Raw genomic sequence first — 14715 nt, forward strand, 5'->3', positions numbered from 1 at the left:
AGAGGGGTCTGTGTCTGTCTGGTTCCCTCTAAAAAGTGTTAAAAACCCAGGCTGATGACGGGTCCTCTAGAGGCTACTGCGTCCATTCTCGTGGTCAGAGGTGTCGCTGGATGGCACGAACACTCCTTCCCCAGAGGCACAAACCCAAGGTGGCCACTCCAAGCTTGTGACACGGTCCCCAACAGCGCGAAGTGCCACGCTGACTACCCCCTCCTTGAGAGAAGGAGCCCCACACAGGGGAGGACATGTTGGGAACTGCCATCAGGCCAAAGGGAAACCATCTCAGCAGCACAACCACACCCCTCCCTGGACCCCCTGGCATCTGTGACACAGCACAGGGACAATCACAGGCCCCAGGGGACTGGTGATCAACCCCTTCCTGGGGAATACACTCCACAATGAGTATTTCAGTTATTTCCTGGAACAACCTGCTTCTGCAGTGATCATCATCTCATCCTGCAGATTTGAAACGGAGCCTCAGGGAGACCAAGTCCCCTGTCTGGGGCCTCAGAAGATCTGAATCCGTGATGCACCACAAAGTCCACGCCCTTTCAGCTGTACACCAGCTCCTCTCTCCCATCTTCTCAAAGCCCTTCAACTGCAAAGTGAACACACCCAGTTAGAGGGGACACCCCTCGTGGAGAACCGAGGCCGCACGTGACATGCGGCTTTCTCCACACATTTCCCCATCCTGTTCAGTGTTCAGACACCCCTGAAGCGGTCCTCCACCACACAAGGGGGGTGCAGGGGATGTGCACATTTGCCATGTTCTGAAACGCTCCACAGCTGGTCTTCTGCTATGAAGGCGGGAAATCAGTAACTATTTGGTGAGTGCTTACTATCTGCTAGGTGATAAATGCTGGATGCTTTACATGCCTTGTGTAATTTAAACTTTCTCCCCCTCCGCAAATATCACGGCTACAGCTTGTTGGACGCCTACTGGGTGCCAGGCACTTGACATTAAAAAAAAATTTTTTTTAATGTTTACTTATTTTTAAGAGAAAAAGAGAGACTGAGAGAAAGAGAGAGAGAAAAAGAGACACCAAGCACAAGTGGGGGAGGGGCAGAGAGAGGGAGACAGAATCCAAAGCAGGCTCCTGGCTCCGAGCTGTCAGCATAGAGCCCAGTGAGGGGCTCGAACTCACGAGCCGTGAGATCATAACCTGCGCTGAAGTCAGAAGCTTAACCGACTGAGCCATCCAGGTGCCCTGACATTTTTAAAATTTCATTTTTATTTTGAGAGAGAAAGCAAGAGAGAGCACGAGCAGGGGAGGGACGCAGAGATAAGGAGAGAGAGAATCCCAAGCAGGCTCCAAGCTGACAGCACAGAGCCCAATGCATGGCTTGATCCCATGAACCCTGAGACTGTGACCTGAGCCAAAATCAAGAGTTGGATGCTCAAGTGAATGAACATTTCTTATTTCATTGAGTCCCAACCCCTCTTTTATTTGGTGATGTCCAAATGTCCCAGCCAGTAGGTGGCAGACGTTTTAGCCACTGCACTCATATTTCTATGTCTTCGGAGAAGACGCCCTTGACTGTACGGCGGGGCTACTAATCTCAATAACTTTACAGTATTTCTAGAGAATGAGTAAGATAAGGCATGTCATGTGCTCTGGGTAGCACATGCTCACACAGCAGTCTCAGTGCAAAGTCAGAATCAGAGAGACAAACTGTGATCTTACGCACACCACACGAGATCATGTTCATTCACTAAACGTGACTGGGAGTCTGCTATGCTCCTGGCTCCAAAAAGGATAGGAAGATAAATCCAGAACTGTGCTTATTTCTGTGTGGTAAAGCTTTCTGCATGCCCCCGGGGCGGCTGCCTTTTCCTGTCCTGGCGAGTGTGCTCACTGCTGCCATTCTCTACATCATGCGCTGTATTCAGATGGCACATCCAGGCAGCAGTTTCCCAAAGATTATCTGGCTAAAAATCTCCATCTGCTTTGCTGCGCATTTAAGTAATTTGGTTTCCACTGACTCACCAGTTTCCAGTAATTGAACGGGAAAAGTGGAATGTTCGCCTCTGAGAAAGGCCCAAAGACTTTTAGAAAAGGCCCAGAGTTAAATGACAAGATACAGTGAGCATCCACTGGAGAGATCAGTGGACAAACTATAAAGGAGAAACGAGCCCAAGACAACAGATGTTTGAATCTCAGGTGGCAATAACTGTGACCATTAAATGAGTGCTTCCCTCACACTGCAACAGAACACTACAGGCAGTTTTATTTTTTAAAACTGATATAATTCACATGTCATAAATTCACTTAAAAATGTTTTTATTTACTTACTTTGAGAGAGAGAGCGCATGTGTGTAACCATGGGAGGGGCAGAGAGTAGAGAGAGAATCCCAAGGAGGCTCCACGTGGTCAGCAGAGTCTGACGTGGGACTCGAGCCCACGAACCGTGAGATCATGACCTTAGCCAAAATCAAGAGTCACATGCTTAACCAACCGAGCCACCCAGATGCCCCATAAATTCGCTCTTTTAATGTGTACAATTCAGTGTACCCATTAGCAGTCACTCCCCATGTTCCCCAAATCCCCTCTCCTAAGCCCTGATCCACTTTCTATGAATTTGCCTATTTGAGATATTTCATAGAAACAACATTTTCAAATAAATGAAACACATGGCTGGCTCCTTTTTACTTTTCAAGGTGCATTTTTGTTTAACACAAGGAAACTGAGGCACAGAAAATTAAACCAGAGGTCACAAACTCAAACACTTATAGGGGCCAAGCAGGAGACACAAGGGAGAAGGCCAAGGGAGGAAAGGCTGTTGGGAACTTGCCAATCCAGGAAGCAACCTGGGGAGCCCACGTCCTGGCCCGTGGGGAGACCCCGAGGTCCCCCTTATCTGCTATGTGGGACTGTGGGCTCCGCAGAGACACACTTCCAATTCCTTGGAAGCCACAAACTCAAACCCAAATGTCACTGTGACATTTCTCAACTTAAAGTACCTTGCAGGGGTGCCTGGGTGGCTCAGTTGGTTGAGCGTCTGATTTTGGATCAGGTTATGATTTCATGGTTTGCGGGTTCCAGCCCCACTTTGGGCTGTGTGCTGACAGCTTAGAGCCTGGAGCCTGTTTTGGATTCAGTGTCCCCCTCTCTCTGCCCCCTTCCCTTCTCGCATTCTGTCTCTGTCTCTCTCAAAAATAAATAAAACATTAAAAAAAATTTTTTTAATTACTTTACAATTCAGGCCAAACCAAACAGGTCTACCAGCAGGACACAGTCGATGGCTGCTGGTCTATAACCCTTGGATTAAGTAAATTGCGGAGGGTTCCACCGCTAAAGGAGAGCAGAGCTGGGTGCAATTCTGACCCACACTTGCATTAAGCCACTGGTGATGAACAGTATCTCTTCACAGGGGTGGTAGGCTCTAGAGCCAGGTCAAACTCAACAGTTAACCTTTATGTGATCGAAGAACGCCAGAGATCCCTGCCCCCTCCCCAGCAGGCAAAGGACGCATTATTCAGGAGCCCTGATCCCACAAGCCCTCCCTCATGCTTTGGTGTTCTCAGGGGGCATGGCCGGGGCACCTACATTTGCTGGTTTTTGGAACTCAAAGTTCAGGAACACAAGAGACTTGACACTGAGCCCATCCCTAGTTACAATGAAGGGCACTATCTCTCCCAGCCCGCAGTGAGGGGGCCCTGCCACCAGTGTGGGGCACGGCACCCCAGCAGAATGAGCGTCCACCAAAGTTAGCAGAGTGCCTTCTGGCATTTCTCCCCGACACTACACCCTCCTGGAGAGCAGAGCCTGGGGTCTTACCAACCTTTTCATCAGGACTTATCAGTGACTATGTCCCCTGAAACTAACTGAGAGCCCACCAAACCTGAAATATTCCATTCTAAAATTTTAGCCTTAGTGCCCTATCTTTTAGAAAACTGTGTGGGCATGTTGGTGTCAGGCTGCAGGGGCAAAAGCTCTCCAGGACTGTGCACAGCAGGCTCACACACTTGGCGATCAGATCTTGGGTCACTTAACCCAGCCTACTCTCGAGATTCTAGAGTCCGAGATTCTTCAACTGAGCCAAGCATCCATCTCTCTTCATTTTTAGTGTTTGAGAGGCCTGTCATAAAGAGAAAACACTCTCTCATGGGGCGCCTGGGTGGCGCAGTCGGTTAAGCGTCCGACTTCAGCCAGGTCACGATCTCGCGGTCCGTGAGTTCGAGCCCCGCGTCAGGCTCTGGGCTGATGGCTCAGAGCCTGGAGCCTGCTTCCGATTCTGTGTCTCCCTCTCTCTCTGCCCCTCCCATTCATGCTCTGTCTCTCTCTGTCCCCAAAATAAATAAACATTAAAAAAAAATTAAAAAAAAAAATTTTAATAAAAAAAAAAAAAAAAAAAAGAGAAAACACTCTCCTCTTACTATGAATTTTAATCCCTCACTGGAAAATCATATGCAGTACTGGCTCTGTCCAACTGAGATGACACTGGAAAAGTTGCAGTTAGAACAACCATGGAGATGCTCAAGTATGAAATTTCCTTCTTGGTAGGTAAAACTGTTCACTGTAGTGGGGAAGCCTTTTGAGACTGATGAACTTGCTTTTCTTTTCTTTTTTGTTGTTGTTGCTTTTACTCCACATTCTAGCTGTGAAACCTTGGGAAGATTACTTAACCTCAAGGAGCTTCTGTTTCCTCATCTGTGAAATGCCACTACCTAGCTCAAATTTTGCATCCATGCAAAATAAAGAGATCAAATATGTGCAATGACCACACAAAGGGAAGCTTTACTATCCTCCTCTCCCCAGACGGGCAGACAGCATTTTACACATGATCACTTTTTTTTTTTTTTTTTTTTTTTTAATGATCACTGTTATGGATGGAATTGTATCCTCGCCAAATCCATATGTTGAAGTCTTAGACCTCTCTGTGACTGCATTTGGAGATAGGGTCTCTAAGGAAGTAATTAAGGTTAAATGAGGTCATACAGGTGTGGTCCTGACCCAACAGAATTAGTGTCTTTATAAACAGACACACCAGAAAACTCTGGTGAAACAGATAAGCAAGTCACTATCTGTCCCTAAGCAATCTGTGATAACTAAATTCAGAGGAAAACCTCAAACCAGGCATTCCTTATTCCACATATGGCTGAAGAAGGCTGGAAACAGACTGGAGAGCCTTTTACACCAGTGCTCTCAGACTTTAATGTGTACACAAATCACCCAGGGATCTTATTAAAACGCACAATCAGATCCACAGGTCTGGGGTGAGGCTAGAGAATCCCTTTCTAACAAGCTCCCAGGTGATCCTGATGCTGCTAGTGTGTGGGCTACACTTTTGGGTAGCAAAGTCCTTAGACGGCAATGTTATTTCCCCACCGAAAATGTACGGCCATTCACTCAGACTGTCAAATGCTGCGTCAAGTACTGACGATAAATAAAACAGGGTCTCCGCTCTTCAGGAGTCCATAGTCCAATTAAAGCCTGGAGGTTTCTCTGAATCCCACAATCAAGGGCAAAGCTGAATAAAAACAAGAACCCCATTAAGGACAAAGCCCTTAAGGAACAGCGTGCAGTGAGAGCACTTACAGGGGCTGTGCTGGAGGCAACAGTGATGCGGAGATGAATACCTCTATTCAAGGACTCAACAGATGAGTCGAGCTATGGTAAAAATCAGACTTTCCTGAGAAGCAGACTGCATGCTGGACAAAATTGGGTGTCAAGGTAGCTTCAAAGCCAATAAAACCTATGGACGTGGAGCCACGTCTATACATCAGCTCTGAGTCTTTATTCAGTTTAGTGACACTCATCATTAAGACTTGCTAGCATTAGTGAGAGCCAGAGCATAAACAATGAGCAGTTCAGAAACAGAGCAATCAAGAAAGTGGTGCTTTATGAGAGAAGAAGCTAGCTGGTGTTGGAGGTACTGAAATGTTAGTGCTGAATGGGAGAGTCCTCCTAACAAAGTCCAAACCGTTTAGTTGACGAGGAAAGGAAAACCCAAAGCAGTTAAGGCAGTGGTTCTCAACTGGGGTGATTTTGCACTCCCCGGTCACATCTGGAAACACTGTCTGGAGACACTGTTGGTTGTTACAGCTCATGGAGTGCTACTGGTATCTAGTGGACAGTAGAGACCAGAGATGCTGCTAAAAATCCTACAATGCACAGGAAAGCTCACCACAACCAAGAATTATCTGTCCCAAGATGTCAGCTGTGTTGAGACTACGAAATCCTGAGTTAAGCAACTGTCTAAGGTCCAAGAATGAGTGCCACACCATGGACTAGACAGGAGCTGTCCAATATTCTGCAGTGATAGAAACGTTCTAAGACCCGTACTGTCCATTATGGTAGCCAACAGCCACATGTGGCTATTGAACATCTGAAATATGGGTAGTGCGACTGAGAAACTGGATTTGTAATTTTTAAATCTTATCTTCAATAATTTACATGCAAATAGCCATGCGTGGCCAGTGGCTACCCTACTGGACAGGGTACAGGCAGCACTACAATCCATGTGTCTTGACTGCCAGCCGGGCACTCTTTCAGTTTCACAGCCTGCTTCTTTCCACTCTTCTGAAATCACCCACCCACCTGCCTTTATCGCAGAAATTTGGGGAAAAAATTACAAACGTAAATAATAGCAGAAAATCTTAACACATTCCCGGTTGAACATCTTGTTTTGTGCTGTGGGAAATAAAGCAAAATGTCAGGTCATGGTTACACATACATGTAATAAGACTGTAGAAGCAAGAAAGGTCAAATTATTCCTACTTCCACCTGCAGGGAAGGGTGATATGGCAGAGATAAAATAAACAGCCCTCTGAGTCTTGAGATCTCGATGTTTGGGATCTGTTTTCTCCATTTGGTCACCTAACAGTCCCTTTCACTTCTCAGAAGCTGGGTGAGAAATGAGGCATCACTAGCAAATTTCCATGCTTCCCATTTCCCTCCCATGACAGAGGACCCTCTCTGATTTGCTGATTTTGGATGGAGACCACACTGAAGACGCGCCGTGTGCCAGACACTGTGCTAAGCACTACACATAGGCTTGGGGCACCCGGAGGTTAAAGAACTTGGCCCAAGTCATACATCCCGTCAGAAGCAAAGCTGGGACTCCTAATCTCCTGCACTGCGCTAAGGGCCTAAAACTGGCTGGAAAGGCGTGAGGAGTTCCCCCGAGCAGCAGGAACCCTGCAAATCCAGGGCGGTGTCCTGGCTTTGCTCCCCACGTCCAACCCTGGGTGCCCGCGGCTCTTACTTCTCGATCTCCAGCGCTGCCACCTTCCGCTTTTCGTAGAGCTTGTCATTGAGGGCGCGCACGATGTTGGGCGTGAGCGGCGCGAAGTCTTTCTCAGGGTTCATGGTGGCAGCTCGGGGCGCTCCCCGGAGCCCCGCGGCTCCTCAGCCCGCGGCTGCCCGGGCGGCGCCGGGGCCGGGGGAGTCTGCGGCTCCGCGCTGCCTCTGGCGCCGGCTCATGGACCACGCCGCCTTGCGCCTGCCTGCCTAGCTCTACCTCCGCGCGCCGTCTCGGAACCCGGGCCTGGACCCCGCCCCCGCACACCTGCTCCCGGCCGCCCAACGGCTCACGATCCCGCCCGGCACCGGCAGTGCTCAAGGGGCAGCAGCCATGTTATTTGGATCATGTGATTCTGTAACCGCTTCCGCCTTCCGCCTCGAGGACCCGCCCCTCGCCGGCCACGCCTCCGCATGCAGGCGGCAGGTGGGTTGTCCACGCCCCCACAAGGCTCCACCTCCTCTCCTCACTCCCGCCTTCCTCCCCGCACCACTAGCGTGTGGTTGGGGATGCTTGGTGGGACGCGTATCCCACGCGCTCACGGTCCCGCACGTGGCCCGCTAGGCGCGTGGTGGCCTCTGTGTATGTTTTTGAGCACGAAGGGGCTCATGGAACCTGATTCACTTAGCGTAACTTAATAAATACTTACCGAATCCAGTAGTTCATTTACTACTTACTCACCAGTTTCGCATATGGCAATGTTTCCCAAATGGAGTCATACCGTCATGATTTTTGCCATATTCTAGACACTTGTGCTATTATTAAGAAAATAATTTTCTCCGATCAGCTTTCAAAAATCTTTAATTCCTACTTTAGTCTTGCTTATGTGCTAAGGTCATGGTGTGAATAGTTTTTATATGTTTCTAAAACATATTAAAATAAATTCTCAATGAAAAACAGTACTACCTACTATCTAGAATCTCAGGCACCAACAGTGACCTTCACCCTACCATCTGGGACTCGGAAGAGTGTTTACCATGCTTAGATTCTTAGACAGCTAGGTTATAGGCAGCAGAAGCCCCAAATCTGCTGAGTGCAGGTCTCCAGATGGATCCACTGTAAAGCAGCCCTTCCAAGTGCTTTGAGTGTCACGCTAAATGGTGGAACAGAAGTTGAAGTTATGTGGTAAAAAACGTTAAAGCATTTTATGCAGGTATTGTGGCTAACAGGGAGATGCATCAGACTGAGTTCCTTGTTGTAAGTTCCCATAGTGGACAGGGATTTTAGGACAAGGGCTAGACCACAGTGGAGTCCAAAGAGTATTAAATATGAACATAAACACATGACAGTACTTTTTCTAATGAGTGTAGAGTGTGCAGGTAAATCTGATAACAAAGTTGAAAATAGAGTCTTATCCTCAATCCATAGACAGGAATCTATAGGACACAAGTGAGGGGATATAGTAGGCAGAATTCCAGTACGGTTCCCAAGATTCCCACCCCTCTGGGTACGTACCCTGTATAATCCCCTCCCTTTGAGCGTGAACAAGACTTGTAAATACAACGCGCTGTCACTCCAATAATTATGTTATATAGCAGAAGGGATCTTGTAGATGTAGTTAAGGTCCCTAATCAGTTGACTTTGAGGTAATAAAAAGGGGGATTATCTTGTGTGGGTCCAACCTAATCAGATGAGCCCTTAAAAGTAGTCAGAAGACATTTGAAGTGGCAGAGAGATTCTCCTGCTGGCCTTGAAGAGTACACAGTAAAAACAGTTACTATGATGGCCTATTTTGGTAAAGACCTTAGAATGGTCTCCAGTTGCCAAGAGTGGTCCCCAGAGGGTTGTCGGCTGCCAAGAAAATAGGGACATCAATCATAGGGCTGTAAGGGAATGAATTTTGTCAACACACCAAGGGAGCTTGGAAGTGGATCTTTTCTTAGTTGAGCTTCCAGACAACGATGCAGCTCTGATTTCAGGCTGTGAGACCCTGAGCCAAGAACCCAGGTCAGTTCATTCTGGACTTCCGATCCATGGACACTGTGAGATAAGAAACTTGTGTTGTTTTAAGCTGCTAGATTTGTGGTAATTTGTTATGCAGCCATAGAAAATAAATACAAAAGCTAACCCAAAACTCAGTAAGTCATGGAGGAATTTTGTCTAGAAAAATCTGTGAATAACGTGTTTTCCTGTATTGGTGGGGTTTTCACAACTTTTAAAACCTTTGCTGACACAATCCAGTGAATGAAGGGGGTGAACCACCAATTTGAAACTGCCCCAAATTGAGATTTCCTCTCCAGAGAAAATGTTTTGCTTAATAGTTCCCTCCTCTTACCTTGATACCAAATAGCACTGGTAAGGACACTTCCAAATGTCTTTGCAAAGTTTATGTCTTTAGGATTTTGATGATGGTTGATGCAAATCAATGAAAGAAAATTAAATCAAGGGGATTATTTGGATTTCTCCAGTGTGTATTCATTTCCACTGGATCCATACCTAATATAGTATTTCATCTGTTTCTTTTGCTGTTTGGTTTGGCTTTTTCTTAAAGGTGAACTGAATTTCCCAAGGGTCATAATGAGATACAGTTTTTAATAATGGTAACAGTAATGTTTTTACTAGAAGGAACTCTTTTCACCTGAAATCATGTTCTGGACTAGGTTGCTAAGCAACCAGTTTTTCACTCAAGGCCCAAGCCAATGCTTTGTCCTACCTTTAGTTCAGAAATTTCTGGAGAAAAAAAGGTGGTTTCTTTTCTCTGCTATCTTGGAAAATGCCAACTAGTTAAGGTTATGTATGCATTACTGGGCTGGCAGCAGTGTTGAGAATGAAGCCCAAGGCCACCATTGCCGTCTCCGCATGCTTACTTCTCTGACCCTGGTGCCCAGCCCTGGCTAGGCCTGCTACAGTCAGACTCTTTCGACACTAGTGGATAATTGATACACCTGTTTGCACACACAGTTCACAGTTGTAACTCATCTGTAGCCATACGATGCCTGGTTGTTATTACATAGGTTACGGACATCATAGCAAGTGGATACTGGTGGGCAGTGTGAGAAATTGTACCCAAATATTGGAATTGTGCAAAGTAGTTTCTCTAACAGCAATGTAATTTTTCTGGAGTTTCAGGGTAACATGATGAGGGTGAATCCCATACTTGGTACCTGGCAATCCCTCATGACATCACAATATTGTCACCCCTGACTGAAAGCAAGTCTTCTTCAAAGAAGTGGTTAGACAGGGTGCCACACTCACCAGGGCCTCTGTGTTGATCAACGTTAGGGGCCCCGTTTCACATCGTATTCTGTGCAAATGCTCCCTGGAGAGGTGCCTGGGTGGCCCAGTCGGTTAAGCATCCAACTCTTGATTTCAGCTCAGGTCATGATCTCACAGTTCATGGGTTGGGCATTGTCAGTGTGGAGCCTGCTTGGGATTCTCTCTCTCTCTCTCTCTCTCTCTCTCTCTCTCTCTCTCTCTCTGCCCCTTCCCTGCTCACGTTCTCTCAAAATAAATAAACTTAAAAAAAAATACCCCTGGAATTGTGTGTGCACCTTAGCAGCACACAATGAAATGTCTCCTGGTCTGCTTTGCTGAGAATATATCCTTTCAAAGGTAATTTCCACTAGCTTATGTCAAAATGCTCATTTTCACCAAGTTTCTCCTCTAGCCCTCTGTTGAGCTACCTTGACATTCCAAATTTGCCAAATGAAACAATTTTGTTATTGCCTTTCCGAGGCCAAGGAAGCATGAGAACAACCTCAAGGGAAGAGATGTACATCTCAAGTCACGCCAGAAAGGGGTTCATGCCAGGGCAGGGTCTGAGCTGGCAGGGCCTGCCTCCTCACTCCAGGCCTATGAGGCTGTGGGCTGTAGACGCAGTGGCTTGGGGAGAGCTGGGGCAGGGCTGAGGTAGGGGGAATTGCCCTTGTCCGCCTAGCACCATTTTGCTGGTGGTGACACTTGGGAAGTGGCCAGTTTCTGCAGCAGCCAGTGTCTGGGGTGGTGGCTGAGAGCCCTCCAGCTCAACAGAACACATTAAAATGCTGACCTTCAGAGCTGGAGGAGTCCCCACGGTGAGCCTCACCGTGCTCCAACCGCTGGTTTTGTAGCTGACTTTCACACAGCTTCCTTTATCTCTTCTTCTGTCTAAAACTATCTATCATACTAGGTTTCAAACTGTTCAGAAAGTTGAAGAAGGTGGTGGTGGGGCCAATTGTTCCCCAACCCCCAGCTCTGCATCTGGTGAGTGGGTGGGAGAATGGGCATTTTGGGGAAGGCAGGTTTCATCAGCTAGGTCATCAGCAGACTTGGTGACTCATTTCAAGGGCCCTAAATGGAGAGGACCAGGGCTGTGGATTCCACAAAGGCTCAGCTTCCATAGTTGCCTTTAAGGCAGCCTCTCTCAGCTGCAGTGTGTATACCATCCCCCCGGAGATGCCTTAAAATGCAGATTCTGATCCAGCTGGTCTGGGCAGCCTGAGCTCCCGTAGTCCTAGCGTGTTCCCACGCAGCGCTGATGCAAGGCAGCTGAGGTTTCACCGCTGTGCTGGGCAGTGTGCTCCGACCGGCAGCTACAGCCTCACTGGGAACCTGGCAGAAGTGCAAATTCTTGAGCCCGCCCAGACTCCTAAATCAGACCCTCTGAGGGTGGGGCCAGACAGCCTGTGGGTTAGCAAGCCCTCTAGGTGATTTTGATACTAAAATTTGAAAAGCACTGGTTTAATCAGACTCTGGGTGTTTGCTAGTCATAGCACGTGCTCATTGATCTCCGCATCCTCTCAGATGACTGCTTAGTGCGTTCTTTGCTCATTTAACCAACTGGAGAATCTGCCATCTAATTTTTGTCTTTATGCCCGTTAGCAGCATCTTTGGAGGTTACACACATGAACTATTACATGTAGTCCTGTAAATATGCTGGCTGTGTGCAGGGTATCCTGGACTGAGGGTTGTGGGGAGGTACAAAAGGATTAGAAGAGTCATCCTCCGTTAAAAAACGAAACAAAACAAAACACCGCTAAAAGCAATAAGGGCTTGTGAAACCGCAGGTTGCTGGGCCACACCCCTGGAGTTTCTGACTCTACAGGTCTGGGTGTGCCGTGAGAAAAGGCATTTTTAATGAATTCTTAGGTAAATGCTGCTGCTGCTGCTCCACGGACCATTTTCCACAACCCCTTCTTTGAAGCATTCATTCCCAAAGGGCCATCTCCTTTCATGCCTTCTCCCTCTCTTGCAGGCAGGCTGTAGGGGATGCCAAGTGGGGAGGAGCTGCAGGCGGCGGGGTGGGGGTGAGGCCCGTCAGGCACATGTGCAGAAATAGAACCACTCCAGGGCCAGTCTGTGATCATCTTTATTTCATCTGGTGGCGCCAACAGGTAAGTGGTCCCATGAATACACATTGCGGGACCAGGGCCATAGCCTGGGCTGAGACAGATGTCTCACTCCTCCCTAGCGCTCTCCCTCTTAAGAAAGGCACTGACTTAGCTCAGCCTTTATGTGCACACAAAACGGCTGCAGTTTAAACATATCAAATTGGGATGCGTTCCTCCCCTGGAAGTAGATTCATGATTCAGCTGCTGCACTAATGGCCAGGTGGGCGTATGATCTGCGGCACTGGTTCTCCACTCTGCTGTACAAGCCTGAAAAAGAAAATGATGCCCACATCCCTCCCCGGGCTAATTACATCAGAATTTGGGGTGGGGGGGTTCTGGACAAGAACTGGCTGATTCTGATTTGCGGATGGGTAGAGAATCACTGTGCTACAGGCTGACAGCTATGCACGGAGCTGGGGATGGGAGTGGAGAGCTGGAGTCTCAGCGTTCTCCAGGACCTGGCCCTCAGCAAGAACTTTCTTGTATAAATGGGTCCAGGATTCAGGGACAGAGGGAGCGTACCCAGCCCCTGTCCCCTGCAGTGATGGTGCAAGTGTTATCTGTTATCATTTTGAAAATGGTGATTCATTTGGCTTTTATGTGAAAGCAAAATAAAAGATCATATCAAAACAGAATCATATCTAGGGGCTCTTTAGGCCATTATGGATTTTAAAAAGGAACTGTGGTGCCCCAGTGTCATGCACTGCTAAGTGCTATGTGATAGGAGGTCATGAATGTCATATCTGTGCCATCTTATTAAAAATGGGGATTACTTCTTGAGCTTTGGGAATATGATTAGAAACTAAATTCAGAGACTTGCCCTTGCAAAATACAGTATAGCCCTGTTGTTTGTAATTACTATGTTTAGTATGGAATATATATACTTCATATATATATTTGGAATGAATATAATATGGAAATAAGTACCCCTGTAATTGAATGAGGAGATAAAACACTATCTGTAGAATTTTATTTTCTCTGTGCTTCACCAGGATAGAATAATACATAGATACTAGGCTGAGGAAATGACTTTTCACTGATGCAACTGACCTTAGTTACCACTAAGGGGTGATCCCCTTCAGGTAATAAACCCACTTAATGCCTGCTTCGCTGCCTTCACTGGGAGGACAAGACACAATCAGCTTGCTGGTGATAGGTGTTTTGCTGCCAGATGGATTTCCTTCAAAATAGACTGTGATATTGTTGATCTTCTTGGGTCGCATGGAGTCTACAGCACGAACAGAGAAGGCTGGGTTCTCCACGATGATGGAGAAGGTGACCGCATGATAGAAAACGTTCTTGAAGGGGATGATTATGTTGTACCCGGCCCGGATCAGGAAGGGACCCTGGGGCTTGGGGGGCAGAGCCATTCCGAAGAGGGGGATGATATACTCCCCGCCTGCAATCGACGACAGCATCAGGATGCCCTTGGTCTCACCCAGGTGGCTGGGCTCAAAATAGACTTCCACGCTGACTTCGGTTCCTCCCTGGGCCCCTGGGGCTGCATTAATGATCTTTTCCGTGTGGAAGTCCTGACAGTCAGTCTGAAAGAGGAACACACACAGTTGGGTCACACGGGATCCCGAAGAGCACACCAGCAGCTCGGGCCCTTCCCCGGCCCCTCCACTCTCAGACATCAAGAAACCTACCTTTGTGTGAGGCCAGGCAGGTCATAAAATGTTGTGCCCTTATAACTCCCTTGAAGAGTAGGTAATACTAATTATTATCCTTATTTTACTACACAGAAATCAAGGCTAAGGGATGTTAAATAACTTGCCCAGAGACACAAAGCTGGATGATGCTGGTGTGGCATTTACTGCTGCTTCTCCCCCATCTGGCTCTTCTTTTCTCCCACACACATGAGAGACTGAACAGTCTGGCCCCTCACGGATGGGAGGGGACTAGTTCTGGACAATTAGTTGTGAGCAGAAGTGAAAGGTGTTACTTCCACACTAGGGCATTCAATTGCCAGTACAAGTCCTTTTCACTCCTCTGGCACTATGACCGGAAACATCTGAGTTGGTGGTTGCCGTTTAGCCTGGATCCCCAAATGGCTGTGATGAACAGTTCCCTGCTGACCCTCACTAGATGGATAGCACAAATAAGGGACACACCTTTTGTTGTTTTAAGCCACTGAGATGTTGGGGCTGTTTGTTACTGC

The 14715-nt window shown here is 47.5% G+C and overlaps 2 protein-coding genes across 4 annotated transcripts in view; both read right to left on the reverse strand.

The window, feature by feature from the left end:
• Positions 1–7584, reverse strand: part of VAC14 (VAC14 component of PIKFYVE complex) — a 102450-nt gene extending 94866 nt beyond the window's left edge. For both annotated transcript variants that reach the window (XM_030299668.1, XM_030299669.1), the window contains exon 1: positions 7210–7584. In XM_030299668.1, coding sequence (XP_030155528.1) covers positions 7210–7313 — 104 coding nt within the window. In that variant the 5' untranslated portion in view covers positions 7314–7584. The remainder of the gene's footprint in view (positions 1–7209) is intronic.
• A 4932-nt stretch (positions 7585–12516) lies between these two features.
• The window catches only part of HYDIN (HYDIN axonemal central pair apparatus protein), a 378288-nt gene continuing 376089 nt past the window's right edge, over positions 12517–14715 (reverse strand). For both annotated transcript variants that reach the window (XM_032591379.1, XM_030298918.1), the window contains one exon: positions 12517–14098. In XM_032591379.1, coding sequence (XP_032447270.1) covers positions 13616–14098 — 483 coding nt within the window. In that variant the 3' untranslated portion in view covers positions 12517–13615. The remainder of the gene's footprint in view (positions 14099–14715) is intronic.

The sequence above is a fragment of the Lynx canadensis genome, chromosome E2 (assembly GCF_007474595.2).
Source record: "Lynx canadensis isolate LIC74 chromosome E2, mLynCan4.pri.v2, whole genome shotgun sequence".
NCBI lineage: Eukaryota > Metazoa > Chordata > Mammalia > Carnivora > Felidae > Lynx > Lynx canadensis.